The sequence below is a fragment of the Notolepis coatsorum genome (assembly GCF_963971535.1).
Source record: "Notolepis coatsorum genome assembly, chromosome: 6".
Taxonomy (NCBI): Eukaryota; Metazoa; Chordata; class Actinopteri; order Aulopiformes; family Paralepididae; genus Notolepis; species Notolepis coatsorum.
In genome coordinates, this window is record NC_140170.1 from 67,867,183 (window position 1) to 67,891,739 (window position 24,557).

Here is a 24,557-nt window from a genome sequence, read left to right on the forward strand (position 1 = left end):
CCAGCAGAGCCCACGGTGGGGAGGATGTGTGTGGAACTAGTCTATACAGTATATATACGGTTTCTATTTAGATTATTACCATTTACTGCAGTGGTATTACAACTTCATTAACAACAACACCAACAACACCACGGCACAAACTAAGGCTAGAGTGCCTTAGGCTGTGTTCTGAGGGAACAGACAGGATAGAATATCACACAAAAAAGCCTTATTCTCAATGGAAACATTTGGAAGTTAATACTGGTAGTCAGTGTAGTAGTATACAGGTCTAAACCAGTAACTACCTTCCTGCAGGGTCTCAGTGGTGTAGTATACAGGTCTAAACCAGTAACTACCTTCCTGCAGGGTCTCAGTGGTGTAGTATACAGGTCTAAACCAGTAACTACCTTCCTGCAGGGTCTCAGTGGTGTAGTATACAGGTCTAAACCAGTAACTACCTTCCTGCAGGGGTCTCAGTGGTGTAGTATACAGGTCTAAACCAGTAACTACCTTCCTGCAGGGTCTCAGTGGTGTAGTATACAGGTCTAAACCAGTAACTACCTTCCTGCAGGGTCTCAGTGGTGTAGTATACAGGTCTAAACCAGTAACTACCTTCCTGCATGGTCTCAGTGGTGTAGTATACAGGTCTAAACCAGTAACTACCTTCCTGCAGGGTCTCAGTGGTGTAGTATACAGGTCTAAACCAGTAACTACCTTCCTGCAGGGTCTCAGTGGTGTAGTATACAGGTCTAAACCAGTAACTACCTTCCTGCAGGGTCTCAGTGGTGTAGTATACAGGTCTAAACCAGTAACTACCTTCCTGCAGGGTCTCAGTGGTGTAGTATACAGGTCTAAACCAGTAACTACCTTCCTGCAGGGTCTCAGTGGTGTAGTATACAGGTCTAAACCAGTAGGTACCTTCCTGTAGGGCCTCAGTGGTGTAGTATACAGGTCTAAACCAGTAACTACCTTCCTGCAGGGTCTCAGTGGTGTAGTATACAGGTCTAAACCAGTAACTACCTTCCTGCAGGGTCTCAGTGGTGTAGTATACAGGTCTAAACCAGTAGGTACCTTCCTGCAGGGCCTCAGTGGTGTAGTATACAGGTCTAAACCAGTAACTACCTTCCTGCAGGGTCTCAGTGGTGTAGTATACAGGTCTAAACCAGTAACTACCTTCCTGCAGGGTCTCAGTGGTGTAGTATACAGGTCTAAACCAGTAACTACCTTCCTGCAGGGTCTCAGTGGTGTAGTATACAGGTCTAAACCAGTAACTACCTTCCTGCATGGTCTCAGTGGTGTAGTATACAGGTCTAAACCAGTAACTACCTTCCTGCAGGGTCTCAGTGGTGTAGTATACAGGTCTAAACCAGTAACTACCTTCCTGCAGGGTCTCAGTGGTGTAGTATACAGGTCTAAACCAGTAACTACCTTCCTGCAGGGTCTCAGTGGTGTAGTATACAGGTCTAAACCAGTAACTACCTTCCTGCAGGGTCTCAGTGGTGTAGTATACAGGTCTAAACCAGTAACTACCTTCCTGCAGGGTCTCAGTGGTGTAGTATACAGGTCTAAACCAGTAGGTACCTTCCTGTAGGGCCTCAGTGGTGTAGTATACAGGTCTAAACCAGTAACTACCTTCCTGCAGGGGTCTCAGTGGTGTAGTATACAGGTCTAAACCAGTAACTACCTTCCTGCAGGGTCTCAGTGGTGTAGTATACAGGTCTAAACCAGTAGGTACCTTCCTGCAGGGCCTCAGTGGTGTAGTATACAGGTCTAAACCAGTAACTACCTTCCTGCAGGGTCTCAGTGGTGTAGTATACAGGTCTAAACCAGTAACTACCCTTCCTGCAGGGTCTCAGTGGTGTAGTATACAGGTCTAAACCAGTAACTACCTTCCTGCAGGGTCTCAGTGGTGTAGTATACAGGTCTAAACCAGTAACTACCTTCCTGCAGGGTCTCAGTGGTGTAGTATACAGGTCTAAACCAGTAACTACCTTCCTGCAGGGTCTCAGTGGTGTAGTATACAGGTCTAAACCAGTAACTACCTTCCTGCAGGGTCTCAGTGGTGTAGTATACAGGTCTAAACCAGTAACTACCTTCCTGCAGGGCCTCAGTGGTGTAGTATACAGGTCTAAACCAGTAACTACCTTCCTGCAGGGTCTCAGTGGTGTAGTATACAGGTGTCTAAACCAGTAACTACCTTCCTGCAGGGTCTCAGTGGTGTAGTAGTATACAGGTCTAAACCAGTAACTACCTTCCTGCAGGGCCTCAGTGGTGTAGTATACAGGTCTAAACCTTCCTGCTGGTGTAGTATACAGGTCTAAACCAGTAACTACCTTCCTGCAGGGTCTCAGTGGTGTAGTATACAGGTCTAAACCTTCCTGCTGGTGTAGTATACAGGTCTAAACCAGGAGTTACCTTCCTGCAGGGCCTCAGTGGTGCAGTTCTCTTCACTCCCAGGCTGACACACCCCTGCAGACAGCAGCTCACTGGCCAGACTGGCTCTCTCACTCTCTGTAGGGGGGGGGGGAGACAGACGGCCAGTCAGCACGTCACTCCACACGGTGAATCATCATGCTGCAATCTCTCAGACGGAGATGAATGTAATTTCCCGATTTCACTATGACATTACTAAGTAAACAGAAGGTCTCACAGAGGGGGGCGGGGGGGAGCTAAATGAATGTGGGGTTTTCAATCTTGGCTGTGCGGTAAATTAAAAGACAGGGCTTAGATATGACATTTATCTATTGACTTTACAGTCACTATACGAGTGAGATACATTATGGCAATTTACAAAGGTAAATTCAAACCAGCTTTGGTTGTTTTTCAATGACATTTACCCACAGCAATATGTGTGACAGCAATATGTGTTGATTAATTAATTTGACACTTTAAAATATGGACGGCTCCACCAGATAGTCCCACACAAAAGGTAAAGCAGTCTCATTCAGATAGAACAGTCTCACGCAATGAATAAAGAAAAGGTCATGATAACACAATGTGTGTGTGTGTGTGTGTGTGGGGGGGGGGGGGGGGGGGGGGTAGCAAAACAATATTCTGTTTGTTTATGTTACAGGACTATTGAGGCCTGTGCTTGCCAGCACGAACGGCAGCCACACTACCGATGGAGCTAAATCACAAAGGCGCACACGGGATTTGGCAGAAGGGTGGTATTTTTGAGCAGCGAAGTTGAACAGAATTCTCCAACTCCATAACTGTGCGTTTACGAAGTGACGTTGACATTACATAATGGATCAGTGTGAGATATGGATGGCTGCCGAGGTACTGCCATTGAAAAACGATAGGAAAGCAACAGAATAAATATGTTTAATATTAATATTGTTTCAATATTAGGCATGCTACTATGCTAGCCAAGGGGAAATATAATTTAACATTACCGCCTACACCATCTGTATTTGAGTGTATTGTCTGTCAAGATCAAGCTCAGGATATATTTTTCATGCGATTTCTCCAAACGTTGGTTGTTTAAAAATGTGAAATAAAGTTATATATAACATAATAATATGTAACATAATTCATCCATTCTACATTCATTGCACACACCATGCACACTCACTTAAAGTTTAGACATTCACTTTAAACACTTTAAAACATATTTTAGCCAATTATTATTAACCAATTATTCTTACACATTTGCACTACCTCTTCTACCAGATTTTTTAATTTAGCTTTTTTTCGTACATTGGATATTTTGTATAGCGTTTGGTCTTTTACTCCTTCACTCTTTACTGTATGAAGCACAATCTCAGGGGCTCATACAGAACCAAGCATTTCACTATAACATACATGTACCTTTATATGTGACAAATAAAACAAAACGAAACTTGAAACAGAAGTAATCCATAATATTTCACGCTGTCCATATTGAGACACTGAGAGACACTGAGAGACACCTAGAGAGTGAATGTACAGAATATGTTTTAAACTAATGTTGGCCTATTTACAGTTTTTTATTTGCATTCATTTATAAATGTATAAACTGCTGATTGATATTATGCACTGTCCATGATCAAATAAACAGAGTAAACTAAACTAAACTAAACTGTCCCAGTGAGGAGGAGGGGGGGGACACTGGGGGCGGGGCGGGGGGCTCACTCAGAGTGGCGTTAGGGATCCGGTCGACCTCCAGGATGAAGTCGTCCTTGAAGAAGATGTAGCCCACGATGGAGAAGAGGTAGACCAGGATGAGGGCCAGCACGGCGGTCAGCACGATGGAGCGCCCGTTACGTGTCACGCTCTTGATGACGTTCAGCAGCGTCTCCTCCCTGTAGACCAGGTCAAAGAGCTGCAGAGAGACACGACCCGCGTTACTTTTTTTTTATACATTTATTTATTAGTCGTCAAAGGTACAGTGGAATGGTGCGGCCGGGTAGCGCAGCGGACTAAGCGTCTGTCTACCACCGCAGAGCCAGTGGGATCGAATCCAGCTGCTGCGGTGCCTCCGGCTTGGTCGGCCGTCCATACTGACACAATTGGCAGTGTCAGCGGGTGGGAAAGCCGGTGGGGTGGGTCCTGGTCATTGTAAACAGTGACTCCTACAGTTTGGTCGGGGCGCCTGCACAGCGAGGGAAGGATCTGGGAGAGGTAGTGTGACCCTTCCACACGTTACACTCTCTCAGTGAGAGTCTGCGCTGCCAGGTGAAAAGAATCGGTGGGCTGGCTACACATGTGTCGGAGGAAGCATGTGATAGTCTCCGCCCTCCCAGACCGACGGTAGGGGGTAGAGTGCGCAACGACCAGGAAGGGGATTGGGAATTGGCATAACGACTAACATTGGGATGGGAGAAAAACGGAAAAAGGAGGGGGAAAAGATATTACAAAAAAAAAAACACATTTTATATTTTTGCCCTTCCCCTCCAGGGTTCCCACAGACATTGCAAAATTAAACTCATGGACTTTCTCATTTTAAAAAGGATACAGTTCACTTTTAACTGCTGTTTTCTATAGCAAAAAATTATAATAAATAAAGAGGATCCAATATTTATGGCTCAAAGCCAATCTCCGACAATTAAAATAAATAAATTAAATAAATTAAATGTCTTGATTCAGTACAATTCTATCATGGATGAACAAAACCCTTAATGTGGATGGTCGATTTGAATTTCAAGGACTTTCCAAGCACCTTGTCCAAGCAGTAACGACCCGCGTTACTGCCGTGGAACGGAGGTGACCTTGGAATTATTAAAGGAATAAACAGGCTATCCAGCTGCAAGTTAGCCTAGCTTAGCACAAACGAATGGAAGCGGATACGGACCGGCTAGTCCAGCCTAGCCTAGGCCAAAAACACCTCTCCCAGAGTTTTTTTTTTTTTTTTTAAACTTAAATTTTTTATTAACAGTTATTTAGACAGACAGCACTTACAAAAAGTAAATAATAAAAAATAAAGAGACTAGCATCACAATAAAAACAAAAAGAAAAAACAGTGCACATAAATATTTACATGGGTATCACATGGTTAGTTGTCTGGTTCCCCTACTGTTGTTTTCTAGGTATTTGATACAAAGGCTGATTGTGTATCTCCCTTAAACAGGCATAAACAGGTCATTCCTACTCAAAGACAATAAATGCTGACTAAGGTTTGTATGTGTGATCTGGGTCCAGAGACCCTCCTTGAGTTTCTTTCTTCCCTTCTCCTTCGTCCTTTCTTTTTTTTTCTCTTGTTTATTAACTTTCACTTTGCCTTTTGTTTCACCCATACACAAACCACGTCATCCCTGAATATTTAATATCACACCGTTAAACAGACATAAATAATAAGGTATAAAAGCATTCAGCACTTGTAATATCCCAAAAACAAAATAGATAATATTAACTAAAGTACAGGTGTGTGACATGGGTTCATAGACCCTGCTTGAACATCTTTCCTCCTTTACCCTTCGCTCTCTTGTGTTGCATTTGGTTCTTCCTCTGTGATGTCGTTCTCGTTCCTTTTATAATCCTCCCACTTTCCCCATCTTTCCCCAAATTTCTCTTCCTGTAACCTCAGCATGTGTGTTATCCTTTCCATATCCTGTATTTCTTCCACTATTCCTACCCATTTTGCTATTGTCAGTGGGTCTTCCTTATACCACAGTCTCGTTATTGCTTTTCTGGCCGCTATCAACATTATCTTTATTAAATATTTGTCCCCCCCTTGTATTCCCTCGTGTGTCAGGTCTCCTAAGTAAAGCACCAGTCCTGTTTGTGGTATCCCGTATCCTAATATTCTGATCATTGCTTCCCCTATCTCCTCCCAATACCCCTTCAGCTTCTGACATCCCCAGAATATGTGCGTGTGATTTGCCCCCTCCTTCCCACACATCCTCCAGCATGCTTTTTGTGTTGGTGCATATTTTCCCTTCAGCTCTGGGGTTATAAAGAATCTGATTATGTTTTTCCATCCAAATTCTTTCCATATTCTCGATCCTGTTGTTGAATGTTGTACCTCGCATATGTTCCCCCATTCCTTCCCTGTTATTTCTATCTCTAGCTCTCTCTCCCATTTCTCCCTTATGTAATCGGTCGTGTGTCCCTTGCTGGTCATTATAGCCCGGTATATTGCTGATATTACTCTTCCTTGCCCCCCTTCGTATGCCCATACTATCATCTTTATTATTCCATTCTGTTCCTCGTCTTTGGCCCCCCTTATTTCTTTGTTGTAGTAGTCTCTAACCTGTAGATATCTGAAGTGGTCCCTGTTTTCTAGTCCAAATTTCTCCTTTAATTTTTGTAGTGTCTGCATTTCTCCCTTCTCTATCATTTTGCATATTGCTGTTGCCCCCCCCCCTCTCCCACCTTCTGAATCCATGGTCTAACCTCCCTGGTTTGAATCTCTTGTCATGTGCTACCCATCTCAGGACCCCTGACTGCTTCTCCAATTTGTGTGTTTTTACTACTCTGTTCCATATGGTCAAGGTGCATTTGGTGATTGGATCTAATAGTCCCTCTTTTTCTTTAAATAGTTCCCTATCCCCCACCAGAGCTTGTACCTTGTATCCCTCCCCTTCTTTTTCAATGTCTTTCCATCTTGCCTCATATCTGTCGTTACACCAGCACGTCACTGCTCTCAGTTGTGCTGCATAGTAATAATCTTGTAGGCTGGGTACTGCCATCCCTCCCTCTTCCTTTGGTAGTTGTAGTGTTTTATATCTGACCCGTGGTCTTCTCCCCGCCCATATGAACCTCGATATCAGTCTGTCCCACTCCCTGAATTGATTCTGTGGTATTTGTATCGGTAGTGACTGGAATAGGTACAGTAACCTTGATAGTATGTTCATTTTAATGACCTCTATTCTTGAATTGAAGTCCAAGGGCATTACTGTCCATCTCTCTAGGTCTCTCTTGATGTTCTGATTTATCTGTGTATAATTCGCCTCAAACAGTTTCTCCACCCCTCTCGTGATGTTCACCCCTAAGTATTTAATCTTGTCCATGTCCCATCTTATCCCGTACTGTTCTCTAATTTCCGTCGTTGGAGAATAGTTCCATGCTAAGGTCTGTGTCTTTGTCACGTTTAGTTTGTATCCTGAGTAGTGGCCATATTCCTTCAGTAGATCCATCAGTGCCGGGAAGCTCTTTTCTGGTTGCCTCATGTATACTATCACGTCGTCTGCAAATAAGCCTAGTTTATATTCCGTTCCCTTTATCCTTACTCCCTTGATGTCCTCGGTCTGCCTGATCAGTTGTGCCAGTGGTTCTATGAAAACGGCGAAGAGCGTCGGTGAGAGACAACATCCCTGTCTGGTAGCCCTCTCTAATCTGATTCTATCCGTCAAGCTGCCATTCACCTTAACCCTCGCTGTCGGCTCTTGATATAGCGCCTTGATCATCTTCATCGCCCTCCCGTTCAGTCCGAACCTCATCAATGTTTTATATAAAAATTTCCAGCTCACACTGTCGAACGCTTTTTCTGCATCTAGGCTAATCAGTACCGCGCTACCCCCTTGTTTTTGTATCTCCTCTACTATGTGTAATGTCTTTCTCACGTTGTCCTGTGTCTGTCTCCCTTTAATAAATCCAGTTTGATCTTCATCTATAATGTCTGGCATAAACGTCTCAAATATTTTTGATATTATCGATGTATACATCTTGTAATCTACGTTGAGTATGGACACAGGTCTGAAACTACTACATAATTCCCTATCCTTCCCTTCCTTCGGTATCGTGGTGATTATGGCTTCCTTCCACGAGGGGGGGCATTTTCCCCTCTTCCATCGTGTGTCTGAACGCCGCCCCTAACATGGGTGCTAATTCAGTTCTAAATGTCTTGTAGAATTCCGATGGGAATCCGTCGCTCCCCGGAGACTTGTTGTTTTTAGCTCTACTAATTGCATCTTCCAGTTCTTGTTCCGTAATTATTTTATTTAACTCTTCATTCTGTTCTTTCCCTATCGATGGTAACTCTAGCTTCTCCAGATATGTTTCTATTTCCTCTTCTCCCGCTGCTTTTGGCTGTGTGTATAATTTCTCATAGTATTCTCTAAATGTCCTCTCTATTTCAGCTGGGTCCCTCAATATTTCATTAGTCTTTGTATCCCTTATAGTGTGTATCGTGTTCAACTTCTGTTGCGTTCTAATTCTCCTAGCCAACAGTCTGGTCGCTTTTGGTCCCCCTTCATAGTACGTTTGTTTCATGAACCTCGCTTTCTTTTCTATTTCCGTCAATAATTCCCTATTTATCCTGGCCTTTACTTCTTTGATTTCTCCGAGCGTTTCCTGTTCTTTTGATATCTGGTGTCTCCCCTCTAGCTTCTTTAGCTTCCCTATCAGATTGTGATATGTCTCCGTTCTGGCCTTCTTCAGCATTGCTGTTTTTTCCATCAATTTCCCCCTTATCACTACCTTCAGTGTGTCCCATAGAATGTTCGGGTCTACCGCCCCGTTGTCATTTTCTTCCTTATATCTGGCTATCTCCTCCTTGATCTGACTCACCACCCCTTTGTTATTTAATATTCCTACATTTAGTCTCCAAATCGTGTTCCTCCGTCTCCCTTCTAGATCTACTGTCAGATATATGGCACTGTGATCCGATATGTCCGCCACTCCTATACTGCTCTCCCGTGCCCTGTAACTGTCCCCCGTCGTCATCAAAAAGTAGTCTATTCTCGCATACGTCACGTGTGGGTGTGAGTAATGTGTGTATTCCCTGTCCATGGCGTGCATCTCCCTCCAAACGTCTGTAATTCCCATTTCCGTCATCTGAATATTCATATATCTACTGATGGGCGCCCGTCCTTTTCTAGTACTCGTGGTGTCTAGGTCGTGATTCAGTACTACGTTAAAATCTCCCGTACATATCAATATCCCTTCTAGTTCCATCACTATCATGTCAAAAATGGTTTCATATAGATCCCTCTCACTCTCTGGGGGTGCATAAACATTTACTAACGTAACCATTTGGCCCTCCATTTTCCCCTTCACCAAAACAAACCTTCCCTCCTTGTCTCTTACTTCCTTGATCAATTCAAATTTGACTGTGTTTTTGATTAACGTGATTACTCCTCTCCTCGGGTTTTGTTCAAAGGAACTATAGTATGCATTTTCATATCCAAATCTCTTCAGTTTCTCATGACCCTGTGCTACCAAATGTGTCTCCTGCAGAAAAATCACTTCCATCTCACTTTTTTTACATTTCAACATCACTCTGCCCCTTTTTATCGCATTATTCATTCCATTAACGTTTAACGACATCATTTTTATACCTTTAACCCTTGTCATCTTTCTTCTTCTTTCGTCTGTCAGTCCCCCCCATGTCACACTCATTCCCCCCTCCGGTTGGAGCCTCCGCTCTCTTCACCGAATACATATAATGATTAACATAAATAAAAAACATAAACTTTACATAAAGTGCTCCCAAGGCGTTCGGGGGGTCCCTGTGTCCCCCCCTGTCCCCTGCTGGTGGGTGAGGGGTAATTGCCCTCCTAGCGAGGGGCCCCCTCCTGACGGCTTGGGGGTTTGAAACCCTTGCCCCCAATCGCTCGTCATATTTGTCCAGCTTTCTTACTGTTTTTTTTTTTGCTTTCGAGCTCCTGGTCAAAAGCGCTCTGTCCTTCCTTTTGATCAAAGACCCTCTTTTCTTGGTCCCTCTCAATGTGACTCATATGTTTCATTGTCCCTCCTTCCTCCCATACCCGTGTGCGGTGTCTCCCGTGTACCCCTTATTATTTTCTTTATCTCTCCTCTATTTTCTATGTGATGTCCATTTATCCCCTTAATCCCTCCCAACTGTGTTACTCACAGCGTGTTTCTATGTATCTGTTTCAGTATGGTCTGTGTCTCGCCTATCAAACCTAGTTATATTTCCATTTATTTCCTCCATCAGCTTGTGTATTATGTGTCCATGTATACGTTACGTTCATTTCTATATCCTGCCTCTACCTGGGAATGTGTGCTTATGCATATGTTATTTCAGTTTCTATACTTTGTCTCTATTTGAATAGTTTTTTCAATCTCTTGTGCGTGTACTCATCCGTTCGTCTCCTCCCGCCTCCTCTCCGTCTGACCTCCTCATCCGTCTCTGTCCTCGCTCCGTCACGTTTCACCTCCGCCTTCTCCTCTCTCCTCCCTCCGGTTTCGGTCTTCCACTCTGATCCACCTGCGGGCTCCTTCCAATCTCTGCTGCAGGCTCCGCGTCTGTTCCTCCCGCCTCCTTCCTTCTCCGTCCTCCGCCATCCTCATCCCTCGCCGTCTCATCTCTCGCTCCGCTTCTCGTGCCGTCGCGTACATCGCCGCTCCTTCCTCCCAGTGAATCCTTAGCGAGGTCATGGGTGACTGGAATCTCATTCCGTTTTCTTTCAGGGTTTTCTTCAGTCCCGCGTAGGACCTGCGTGTTATCGCTACCGCTGTCGAGTAGTCGTGATCAAATGATAGTCTTTTCCCTTCGATTTCAACCTTCTTGGTCCACGCGGTTCTGAGTACCAATTCCTTAACCTCGAATCTCAGAAAGTTAATAATCACCGCCCTCGGAGGTCTGTCCGGTTGTGGTCTCGGAGCCAACGCCCTGTGGGCCCTCTGTATCTCCATTTTTTCCAGTCCCGTTTCCTTCATTTGTTCTTTGATAAGCTTTTCCACATATAGGGTCACCGATTCCCCTTCGACTCCTTCTTTCAGTCCCCATATTCTGATGTTATTTCTCCGTGACCTCCCCTCCATGTCCGACATCTTTGTCTCCATCTGTTCTTGTTTCTGAATCACACATGTTAATACCTCGTGTATCTCCGTGTTCCATTCCTCCGCGTGAGCCGTCCTAGTCTGTAACTCGGTCACGTTTCTGTTCTGTTCCGCCATCTTCTCCTCCACCCTTTTGATTTCTGTATTCATTTCACCTCTGAAGTCCTCCTGTTCCTTCCTCAATTCCTCCCGTAGCTTCCCAATATCATTCCTTATCGTGTCCGTGTTCAGTTTTATCGCCGCTGTTATGTTCTCCAGTATCCCGGCCTGCATGTTCACAGCCCATCCTGGCATTCCTGTGTCTGCTTCGGCGGTACCTCCCCCTTCTTTCGCCTGGCTTTTCTCGGCTTCGCTCCGGGGATTCTGTTTCTTCGGATTCTCTCCTTCTCGTATGTTCTCCATTTCTATTTCCTTCACAATCGTTGTCTCTTCCTTACTTCTCGTGAGCATTTTCCTTTTTAATTACTTTTCGGGTCTTTTTTTATCCGTTTTTTCACTCATTTGACCAGGAGCTCTTTCCCCGTCTGCTCTCATACCGGAAGCCCTCGCGTGTGTCCCCAGTTTTAAGCTAGGCTAGTGGTCCTTATCCGCTTCCATTCATTTGTGCTAAGCTAGACTTAGCTTGCAGCTGGATAGCTTTCTACTGAACACGCAGAGAGGAAATTTGTATCCATCTTCTTGTCTGACTCTGGAGAAGACGGTAAGCACATTTCCCCGTAATCTTGAACACTTTCTGCGCCAATAACGAGTTTACTCATTATTGGCTGCCAACCGCTGAGCGCCAATAACGAGTTAAAAAAAATTTCTTCCAATTTTAATATTCTATTCAATGTCACAGACCTGTATGTTGCCGTTAAAAGGCATACTGGGACCCCGAGGGTGCAGTACCGGCCAGATCCTGCCAGGTGGCAGTATCGAGAGTGCAGTAAACCCTGGACCATGTGTTACACTCAAATGTCTCCGGGCGCTATATTTAGACGGGCCGAGTAAGTCGCTTCATCCGACCACTTTGAAGCGCATCTAGCACACTCTGTCCATAAGTTGTGCCGAATTATGTCCGGGACCAGATGGACACCAATACTGGAAATCGCGATCAGACAATTGGAATATTCTTTTTGGAATACCCCCGACCAAAGGTAAGGACTATCTGACATCAATTTTATCTTGATCCAACAATGTTTTCATATCCATCCATCCCCCCCTTTCATGCATTCATGATGAAACATAATACCTATTATATACATTTGATTTGGAAATAGTAGCGTGTCCAGGCAAGAAACGTCAATACTTATAGTAGAATACACGTAGCGCCCTATAACTCAGCGTTTCATGAATTATCCCGGATCACTCCTAAACTATACTTATATTCACCACGGGATAACGCACGAACGTATGCATGAAAAAATCTCTTTTTTGCATGTTCGACGGAAGAAAGTCACTGTCAAATGACCATAGTATCAAGTCAAGTCAAGTCAAGTCAAGAGTTTTAATTGTCACGGCATACAGGTATACAATGAAATGCGGCTGGTCTTGCCCGCGACGATGTGCAATACAGTGGTACAACATATAATAGAATCCAATAAAAATACAGTGGTACGTACAACATATAATAGAATCCAATAAAAACAACAGTGCAATAAACAGGTAACATGGTGTGCCATCTCGGTATCTGTACATAGTATTTACAGAGCATATAGGACATGCTAGGTAGCTTTAGTAGTGCAATACACTGTTCCTGTTGTTTTACTAATTTAAAGTGGCCTTTCCTCTGGCCATAAGTGTGCGTGTGTGCGGCATGAGTGTTAAAGTGGCTGCTAGTGTGTGAGCGTGCTCAGCGTGCGTGTCGTGTGTGTGCTTGTGTGTGCTTGTGTGTGGATAGTTCAGTTTCTGTGTCTCTCAATGTTCATTGTTCAAGGCTCTGATGGCCTGGGGGAAGAAGCTTAGCCTAAGCCTCTCCGTCCTAGTAGCTGGGGTTCGCAGGCGTCTGCCTGACCTCAGCAGCTGGAACAGGCTGTTATTGGGGTGGTGGGGGTCTTTCATTATCCTGCAGGCTCTGGATTTGCACCTCTTGTTGTATAGAGCCTACAGGGGAGGTAGGGCAATACCTGTGGTACGCTCGGCTGAGCGCACCACTCTCTGTAGGGCCTTCTTGTCCTGTGCCGTGCTGTTCCCATACCAGGCAGTGATGTTTCCGGTCAAGATGCTCTCTACAGCTCCTGAGTAGAAGGACTGGAGTATCTTCCCCGATACTCTGAACTTCCTTAACTGTCTCAGGTGGTAGAGGCGCTGCTTCGCTTTCTTTACTACTGTGTCTATGTGAGTTGACCATGTCAGATCCTCTGAGATGTGGACCCCCAGGTACTTGAAGCTGCTCACCCTGTCCACGGTAGCCCCGTTAATCATCAGTGGTGTGTGTGTCTCCTGCTGTCCTCTCCTATAATCCACGATCAGCTCCTTGGTTTTACCAATGTTCAGGAGCAGGCTGTTGTCCTGGCACCAACGTTCCAGTACCTCAACCTCCTCCCGGTAGGCCTTCTCGTCGTTGTCCGAGATCAGCCCCACCACCACTGTGTCGTCTGCGAACTTCACTATGGAGTTGGAGCTGAACTTGGCCACACAATCGTGTGTGTAGAGTGAGTACAGCAGGGGGCTTAGAACACAGCCCTGGGGGGACCCGATGCTCAGGGTGATGGTGTTGGAGGTCTGACCCCCCACCCTGACCGCCTGGGGTCTTTCACTCAGAAAGTCCAGTACCCATAGCTATAATATAGAATATAGATATAGCTCTACAAACAAGGTGACGCACTCCTATCTTTAAAGCGTGGCATAGCTACAACGCGACCCGGCTAATCTCTGGCGCTGAACCACTTAACTGTCACCGGCACCTATAGGTGCCGTTTTGCATTTGCGGCACTTTGGCCTCGTTTTAAGGCGATCCAATGCTTTTATGCCAATGAACCAATACATTGCTTGAAAGCTAAGATTGTCACCGTCCGATTGATACCCTACTCAAGGTATTATATTTTTTTTAATTATTTTATTATAAATAATGTATAACTATGTGTAACCTTTCATTATAGCCGGAGATTTTGACTGTACGTTGAAGCGTTCAAGAGTTATAGCGTTTGGAGACATAGGGTCTCCAAGTGGCCATTTTTCTTTTTTATTGTTGGGAAGGGGGCGGGTAAATGTATCAATGTTCCAGTTTTATGTACTGTAGAGCTTCAATACACTCTGTACCGATCACAAATACCACCAACCTGGTTGTGTGGCAATACATGAATCTTGTATCTTGTATCTTGTATCTTGTACCTTGTATTTGGAGACTCCAAGTGGCCATTTTGGAAAAAACGCATAGACATACCATTATAAAAAGTTGTGTAAAACACTCATTTTCTGTGGTATTGTTATCAACTTTGGACCTGTACTAGATAAGGCTTTAGGCTATGGACCCATTGTGGTTTCCAGGTCATACCTATCAGCTGGAACCTGTAAGAGGCCTCTGTTTGCAAGATAATTCAAATGGAAGTAAAAAAAATTAAATAAAAATAAAAACTTAACTTAAAGGAAAACTCCAACATTTTGGGAAATTAGCTTATTTAACATCTTCCCTGGAGTTAGACAAGAAGATACATACCTTTTTTGTCTCTGTGCGTGCATTTTAGCTTTGGGAATAGACGCTCCGTTAGCGTAGCTTAGCTTCATCACTGGAAGTGGGGGAGGGTTTGAGCCTTACAGTGCCTTACAGTGTATTGCAAGGTCTGACATTGACCAAACTTGATATGCATGACCTTGGTGGGCTCTAGGTCAACTCCTGAAAAGGGGGTCAATGTCAGACTTTGCAATCAAAAGTTAGGGGGCTAATAACCCTTGCCATAATTTCAGTGTGCCCCCTAACTTTTGATTGCAAGGTCTGACATTGACCCCCTTTTCAGGAGTTGACCTAGAGCCCACCAAGGTCATGCATATCAAGTTTGGTCAATGTCAGACCTTGCAATACACTGTAAGGCACTGTAAGGCTCAAACCCTCCCCCACTTCCAGTGATGAAGCTAAGCTACGCTAACGGAGCGTCTATTCCCAAAGCTAAAATGCACGCACAGAGACAAAAAAGGTATGTATCTTCTTGTCTAACTCCAGGGAAGATGTTAAATAGCTAATTTCCCAAAATGTTGGAGTTCCCCTTTAACTTCAAAATTTTAAAAGCACTCAGAGGGATTCTTCCTGTTGTGGATGAAAATCACTGTATGCCCTGGTATGTATGTGATAAATAAACCTCTTGAATCTTGAATCTTGACAGAGAAGGGAGGGGCAGAGAATGAAACCAGAGGGAAGTGGATTCCAATTCCTTGAATGATGTGACTAATTACAGTCCGGTTAAATTTTCTATACTACGCAGTTCTGACATGAATTTCATAACTTTTTACCATCCGTCAGATGGGAACACATGGAAATATTTAGTGCTGCGTTTGCGCTGGCACCACTTGGGGCAGTGTGAATGGAAAACTTCCCAAAAGCCTGGCACATGTAGGAGGTTTGACACCCCGTAAACCAGACCTGAGACATTAGCATACACCACTTAACACCTCGATGACAACAATAACAACAACAAAAACACCATTACAGCAGAAACTAAGGCAGTTTTTTAATGCTATCCTTGAATGCACCGTGGAGGACGCCTTAAGCTATGTTCTAAGGGAACAAACGTTGACATTTGGATGGTAATTTATTTTTAATTGTTTTCATCTGTCTGGACCTTATTGAGTTTGTGTGTGTGTGTGTGTGTGTGTGTGTGTGTGTGTGTGTGTGTGTGTGTGTGTGTGTGTGTGTGTGTGTGTGTGTGTGTGTGTGTGTGTGCACGCGGGGGGGGGGGTGCTGTATGTGTGTGTGTCTGCACGTTTATGTGAAAAATAAGGACCAATTTCAAGAATACACACCAAGATCTCAGGACATTTTTTGATTTGGGGACCACATAATTTTTAGTGTGTGTATCATTGATTCCAGGTGCTCCCACTGAAGAGTATAAATTGGATACTTGTTTTCCTAATGCCGTCTGCTCCATTTATCACAGAGCAATTAACACACATATTCAATCTTTCTATCTCAACAGGCCTCTTCCCTAACGCCTGGAACTCCATTACATAAAGGAGGCGATAGAAACGTTTAAAATCATGTCTAGCTAAAATCTAATTTATTTCTAGTCACTGTGTATTAAGTCCGCACCAATCTGGATTTAGACCTAATCACAGCACTATTTCAGCTACTACATTAATCACAAATAATATAGCATCCGCTTTAGACGATAAGAAACATTGTGGGCTCTATTTGTGGATCTGTCAAACAAAGGGTGTTCCACAAGGATCAATTCTGGGTCCTGTCCTCTTCACCATTTATATTAATGATATTGTCTCTTCCTTGAGTGGCTGTCAAGTCCATCTATGCTGATGACACTATTGTATATTGTATTGCTGATTCTGTACAACTAGCCATTGAGAACCTGCAAGTTTTCCGATCAGTGTTGGATGATAAGTATATCATTTATAGAAATGCTGCCCCTTCCACTCTTAAACCCCTAGACACGGTCTATCAATCTGCCCTTAGATTTATTACTGGTGATCGCTATGGTACTCACTACTGTTTCCTGTGCGATAAGGTGGGTTGGTCTTATCATACAGGAAACAGTATTGTTGTGAAGGATCAGATTAAACCGAATATATATATTTATTTATGGATATATATTGAATAGTATTTGTATATCGTTTGATATCCCTTGTATATTCCTTGTACATATACACGGAATATTCCTTTATTCTACTACAGCCCATAATAGTTCATTCTCTTATTGGACAAAAGGACCAGGCGCCAGGGACCAGCCCCTGGCGTTCAAGTTCAAAGGTACCGACGAGACATGCCCTTACTAGCCCCGGCTCCGCGCAGGAATACGGCTACCGAAAGCAGAGTGGCACTATTTGTCCACCGTGCATATAAATATGGCGCAAGAAATGTAGAATTCCTCTTAGTCCTTTACCCTTCTACCCAACTAAGTAACAGAACGTGAAGCCTCACCCCACGATACCGCGTGCGGTGTAGTATGGCCTGTTTGGCCTTAGAATAGCAGTGAGACCTCGTGCGAATTAATAGCTGAATTGCCAGAGTTTGGCACCGTATTTCTATTAAGTAATAATAGTCTATTATGTATGGTGCATCGTGCGGTTAGAGTTCTAAAGTGAGCAGCACCCCCATCGCTTCCTCGTGTTATCTAGAGTCTTAACCAGGTTGGGCAGACCACACGTGGTGCTTTCATCCGAGGAGTTCTAGGCGAGGACCGAGTGGACCTGTACATTGGATTACCTACCCGACGACTGCTGAGCCCTATGCGGCATGGAATATATATTTGCTTTGGTACTTTGATTTGTGGAGCAGATAATCGCCAACACCGGTGAGTGTTGGATCTACCCCGAAAGGAGTCAAGGTGAGACGGCACTCAGACCAGACTGAGGTCGCCTCGCTTCTTCTTCACTGTGGAGCTACAGCTACAGCTACAGCCTACAAGAGAGCCAAGGTGTATTCATCTGTGGATCAAGATTCTACTGCACTGTCTTCTGTACGTGAAGTCTCTCTAGACATCGTTGACCAGACGGGATACGGCCGACGGCTCTCCTACCCCCCTTACCGGCCTACAACCGGGAGGACCCCTACAGTATATCCAGCTATAATCATTAAGTGACCATAGATATAATTCCCTAAGAGCCAGGTTGCATACTTGCTTCCTGCGTAACCAGAGATTGGACATTCAGTGTTGATTTGCCTACGAGTACTCATTTGCCTTACAAGAGCATTCAAATCATAAATGTAATGGTGAATATTATATGTACCTTTTGCTATATATTAAATATTTGATTATTACCTTTGTGTGGACCTGGTTTCATGGTGGGAAAGTGTTCATCATATTTAGATATTGTGTACTGTATGGCCAGTAGTTAAAGTACATAAAGCGGTAGTGGTTTAATGATACCATACTTATCAATACAGTCAGGGAATTGTACCCCTCAGTTACAATTGGTCCTTCGAGCCGGAGGGTAATCAGTGTAATATTAATATAGTGGTATTAATATTGAAATGGCCTATGATGAACACTCCACGAAACGGTCCTCCTAAAGTAGAACGCCCGCAGCGTAGACGACAGCCACCTCAGTACTTAGAGGATTACGCTGCCAGTATACTACCTAGCCTTCTACAAACGGTAAACGCGGTAAAAGTAGAAAGTAAAATTATGTCCGACCCTATCAACCAGGATACCCCGACCACAGAGGCCCTAGTGGGTTCTAATGTAACTGACCAAGCTCACGGTGGGGACCAGGAGGGAACTGACACGACTTTACCCCCCGCCAAGACCGAAGAAGTAGTCCCCCAAGAGCTCCGGGAGGAAGACAACCCTTCAGAGATGGAACTCTGCACGGAACAAGATGAGGAGAGCGCCGAGGAGATAGAACTCCAGGACTCCCCGCAGGGGAACGCATCCCCGACCGGTACTGCCAGGAGCGGCTCACCTCAACAAGCGTCTTCCCCCAGCGAGGCGGAGAGGATGCTGTCACAGGCGTTCCTCGCCACCCTGACAGCCTCTACCGAACGCGATCGACTTCAGGGTGAATGCGATCGACTTCAGGGTGAACGCGATCGACTCCAAGCACAGACGCTTAGCGAGCGCGAACAACTCCAAGCGCAGCAACGGAGCGAAGAAGAGCACATACTTCTGGAGCTGAGATGCCTTCAGACGGAAGAGAATATGGCAAGAGACCGGGCCGACACCCAGCGTGCCGCTGCCGGTGCCCAAAGAGAAGCAGATCTCACCAAGCGCGACGCCAAGCGCGACAGACTACAAGGCGAGCGCGACAGACTACAAGCCGAGCGCGACAGACTACAAGCGCAGCTAATGGAGCAGCTGATCACCAGGGCAACACCCCCTCCCTCCACAAGGGGTTCCAGGGCCTCGTCAAGACACGTGTCAAGGGCACCCTCCCCTGACCGAGCAGGCGACCTTGAACCCGACCGCCAGAGAGAGCCCACACCCCCCTCCGAACTCCTTCCCCGACCGGTCCAAGTGAGACCCAGCTACAAGGAAGGAACAGCGGACACCGCGGAGAGGCTAAATAGACGACTACAGGATCTAGAAGACCTGGCAGAGGAAGAAGAGGGAGAAGAGGAGAGTCAAGCCCGACAGCAACACATTACTCCACAGGACCAGGAGGTCCAGTACAGCCCAGGCTATACCCCCGCGGCTCTGCGCTACAGACCCCCGACTCGATTCACGGGTGAGCATGACGCACGACCAGTCCCGAGGAATAGCACCTGGACCAGCGGGCCATGGTACCCCGCCAGTACCAGCCCACCGAGAGGCGTAAGAGGAGACTCGCCCAGGAGGCCTCTCTTCCAACGCTCACCGATGTGCCAGCCATCCACGGCGTCATACATTGGCACACCGACGTTTCCAGACTTCACCCATGAGAACCGAGCACAGTACACGGAGCTACGGATGTGCTTAGAGACAATGATGGTGGATGTAGCTGATGAACGCCACAAGTATGCGATTCTATTGAAGCACCTGAAAGTACCCAGAGCGCACAACATAGCGCTGGCCTATGCCACCTCTACTACCCCATACACCGCGGCTCTAGCAGCACTAGACCAAAGATATGGACGTATATGGGATTACGTAATACAAGAGATAAGGCATATTGACCGCCTACCCCCAGCAACAGACAATCGCTCACTAGACGACCTGTCTATCAAAGTACAATCCCTGGTAGGGATGCTGGGGGCGCAACGAGAAAAGGGTATGCACGAACTATACGCAAACTCGAACGTCGAGAGGATTTTAGAGAAGCTGCCGCCCGCCCGACAGGAGCGCTTCAGGCGGCAAAGAGACCACCGTGATCCTAACGGTCCCGAGCCATCCCTCCTAGACCTAGCCGATTTCCTGGCGAGAGAAGTCAGCAGCCTACGGCTGGATACGTTCGTGCGGAGCACACCCAGCTCCAGAGAGGGACCTAGGAGAGTAAACGATGGCCGAAGATCGGTGACTGTCATGCACCAATCAGAATCAGTACCGAGCAGCAAGAACCACAGTACCCCCTCGATGAAAGAGAAGTGGAAGATGGTGTGCCCGTACTGCGAGAAGGAACACTGGTTGTCACAATGTGACCAGTTCAAGAAGATGACCGCTGAAGAAGTGAGTCACTGGATAAAGTCCAACAGGCGCTGTTACCGATGTGCGCGCAGTCACATGGCAGCCGAGTGCCGCCTCAAGAAGAGGTGTAGTCGGTGTGACGGAGCCCATCTAGATGTCCTACACGACAGTAACAAAAGAAAGCCTGCACCATCCAGCAGCACAAAGGCAAGTGTTATGTACATTGACCCCGCTAGCAGCAGCGGCGCCCAGGTGCTCTTAAAGGTGGTCCGTGTAACACTGAGTTACCAAGATAAGGTCATGGACACTTACGCCGTCCTTGACGACGGGTCAGAGAAGACCCTTCTCCTCGCGTCCGCTGCGGCCCAGCTGGGGCTGCGGGGGAGCGAGAACCAGATGACGATTCGGACAATAAGAAGAGATCTAAAGACGATAAAGGGCGAGAATGTCTCCTTCACTATCGCAGCAAGCGGGCAGCCCGAGAGACGGTATAGGATTACTAATGCTTTCACCAGCCAAGAAATAGGACTATCGCAGTACACCTACCCCATCGCCAAGCTGATGGATAAATATGTGCACCTGCGTCAACTCCCTATCCCGCTCATAGACGGTGCCACCCCGACCCTGCTGATAGGCTCCGACCATGCAGACCTCATAGTCCCGATAGACCGGGTCCATACAGGATCCAGAGGTTGTCCTGCAGCAGTCGAGACCCACCTAGGATGGACATTACAAGGCCCCCTCGCCAAGTCTCTCAACCGAACAGCAGCCACTAGCTGCCTCCACTCCGGAGCGACAGAAGAAGACACCACACTCCTGCAGCATGTCGAGAGGCTATGGACACTAGAGACAATGCCCTTTAAGAACGAAAAGAAAGACATTCGCTCTAAGGAAGATATCTACGCTATGGCCCTCCTCGAGCACGGGACAAAGAGAGTCAACGTCAACGGAGTGATGAGATACGCAACTCCACTCCTGAGGCGAGAGGGAATGCCCACCTTTCGCGCTACAAAAGAGGCGACGGAGCGGTATCTATTGAACACAGAGCGGCGCCTAGCCAAAGACCCCGCTCAAGAGGCTGTGTACCGCGCTGAGATTAACAAGCGAATCACAGCGGGACACATAAAGAAAATTGACTGGCGACGTCGTGCGCTGCTCCGCGCCTCCCTGATCAAAGACGGCTTTGATCTCCGGCAGCGGGCCAGCAGCGACCCCCCAGTATTGCGCAACCTCAACCCAGAGGTCGCAGAGGACCCAGCAGCAGATGAAGAGGTCCAACAAAGTGTGACAAATAGTTTCTACGTGGACAACTGTTTACAAAGAGTCTCGACGCCAGAAGAAGCCGAGGCTCTCCTACTCAAGCTCCGCGCCTCCCTGATCAAAGGCGGCTTTGATCTCAGGCAGTGGGCCAGCAGCGACCCGCAAGTACTGCGCAGCCTCTCCCCCGAGGACAAGGCCGCGAGCAGCGACACCTGGATGGCGACCATCCCAGGAGAAGCCCAAGAAATGACACTAGGACTAGTCTGGCGCTTCGAAACAGACTCGCTCCATTATAGACACAAACCCCTGACCAAGGAGCAGGGAAGGTCGATGGCAATACCGACCACCAGACGGAGTGTATACAGAACACTCGCCAGACAATATGACCCGTTGGGATGTATTCTACCTTACACCACCAGGGCAAAGATGATTGTAAGAGCGCTATGGGACAAAGACCAGGGCTGGGACGATCCCATACCCGAACACCTTGCATCCACATGGAGAGAGTGGGAGACGGAACTCCGCTCACTCCCAGTTGTTAATATACGCCGCAGCTACTTCCCACCCACAGTGAGGCCAGAGACATGCAAGATCGACCTGCACGTATTCAGCGACGCCTCCGAAGTAGCCTACGGTTCTGTGGCTTACTTGCGTGCCCGAGAGGAGGGAGGAGAAATACATACTGCTTTCATCCTGGCTCGCTCAAGAATAGCCCCACGCAAGCAACAATCTATCCCGCGTCTAGAGCTCTGCGCAGCCCTAGCAGGAGCGCAGCTCGCCAGGTTAATCCAACGTGAACTCACCATCCCGGTGCAAAGAACAATCTTGTGGTCAGACTCCACGACCGTACTCACATGGATCCGGTCTGATTCGTGCAGATACAAGGTCTTCGTGGGAGTCAGAATCACCGAGATTCAAGAGTTAACAGAAGTAACCAGCTGGAGGTATGTGGACACCAAACACAACCCAGCTGACGTCATCACCCGGGGAATGTCCCTGGATGACCTCACCCGTCACAACCTCTACAGTGACGGGCCAGAGTTCCTCAAGCTCCCCGAAGAAGAGTGGCCTACACCCACCCCACGGGAGGCGAGTAAAGAGGAGGCAGAGAACAAGAAACCTATGTTCTGTGGGTTGACACACACACTCGTCCCCACAGACCCGGTTCTAGACGATTGCCTCACCCTAGAGAGTGCGCAGCTAAAGACATTTCTGTGGCACCACCCAGAGGTTCAGCCCACAACTGACATCTCAGCAGCTGACTACGAAGAAGCAGAACTCCTTCTACTACAACGAGCCCAGAGAGACTCGTTCCCCGATGAGCTAGCCTGTCTACAGGGAGCAAAGCCCGTCCCATCAGATAGCAGACTGCTCCACCTAGCCCCCGAGAGCGACGCCCATAATCTCATCAGAGTGGGTGGTCGTCTGCGGAGAGCCCCAGACCTACCGGATGACGTTAAGTACCCGATAGTCTTGAACAGCCGACATAAGGTCACAGAGCTGATCATAAAGAAATACGACGAGGATGTGCACCACGCAGGGGCAGAGAGAGTCTTCGCGGAGATCAGACGTCGTTATTGGATACTGCAAGGGAGAGAAGCAGTGCGGCGCTTCCAGCGAACCTGTCTAGACTGCCGTAAGTGGCGCGCGCAGCCCAGTATACCCCGGATGGCTGACCTACCTCCCTGTCGCCTCCGACTCGGCGACAAGCCTTTTCACTCCACCGGTATGGACTGTTTTGGCCCGCTGTATATAAAGAGAGGAAGAGGAACCGAGAAGCGGTGGGGTATTGTATTCAAATGCATGACCACCAGAGCGATACATATCGAACTCCTCCCAACCATGAGCACAGACTCATTCCTTATGGCCTTCCGAAGATTCACATCACGGAAAGGAAAACCGTCTACATTGTTGTCTGATCACGGGACAAACTTCAAAGGCGGAGAAAGAGAGCTGAGAGAGAGCTTCCAAGCTATGGGCCCAGAACTTAAGACCCACCTCGCTCCATCCCAGATTGACTTCCAGTTTAATCCCCCGAACGCACCTCACTTCGGTGGAACCTGGGAACGAGAAGTACGTTCCATAAAGACAGCCCTGTACGCCGTGCTTGGGGCCCAGACCGTGGCGGAAGAAGTCCTAATGACAGTCCTCACGGAGATCGAGGGAGTATTGAACTCAAAGCCCCTCGGTTACGTCTCAAGTGATGTAGCAGATGTCGACCCAGTCACCCCCAACACACTCTTGATGGGGCGGCTGGACCCCGCGCTACCCCAGACAATGTACAGGCCTGAATAAGCGAACGGCCGAAGAATGTGGAGGTACAGTCAAGTACTGGCTGACAAGTTTTGGAACAGCTTCCTACTCCACTACCTACCGTCTCTACAGACCCGCCAGAAGTGGGTAAAAGAGAGAGACAATTTGACAGAAGGAACAGTCGTCATGATTATCGACCAGTCACTACCCCGAGCTATGTGGCCGGCTGGCTGCGTAAGCAAAGTGATCACCGGTGCCGATGGAAAGGTCCGAGCAGCTGAAGTGCTCGTCCAAGGACGGACTTACACCCGACCCGTGGCGAGGCTAATAGAACTGCCAAGGCTCCCCGATACTATCGATGACGACCATGACCCTATGACTTTGTGAGTTGACTGACCCTTACAGCGGACATTGAGTAGTGGACAGTGCGGTTAATCTGTCTCTGCTTAGCTAATTAGGTGGGACTAATTAGGGGGCGGCTGTTGTGAAGGATCAGATTAAACCGAATATATATATTTATTTATGGATATATATTGAATAGTATTTGTATATCGTTTGATATCCCTTGTATATTCCTTGTACATATACACGGAATATTCCTTTATTCTACTACAGCCCATAATAGTTCATTCTCTTATTGGACAAAAGGACCAGGCGCCAGGGACCAGCCCCTGGCGTTCAAGTTCAAAGGTACCGACGAGACATGCCCTTACT

General features: G+C 46.8%; 1 protein-coding gene across 1 annotated transcript in view; it reads right to left on the reverse strand.

The window, feature by feature from the left end:
- LOC311229533 (inositol 1,4,5-trisphosphate-gated calcium channel ITPR1-like) overlaps positions 1-24,557 on the reverse strand; it is a 323,615-nt gene that overhangs the window by 46,891 nt on the left and 252,167 nt on the right. The window contains 2 exon segments of the mRNA XM_084315609.1: positions 2,395-2,490; positions 4,093-4,282. Coding sequence (XP_084171735.1) covers positions 2,395-2,490; positions 4,093-4,282 — 286 coding nt within the window.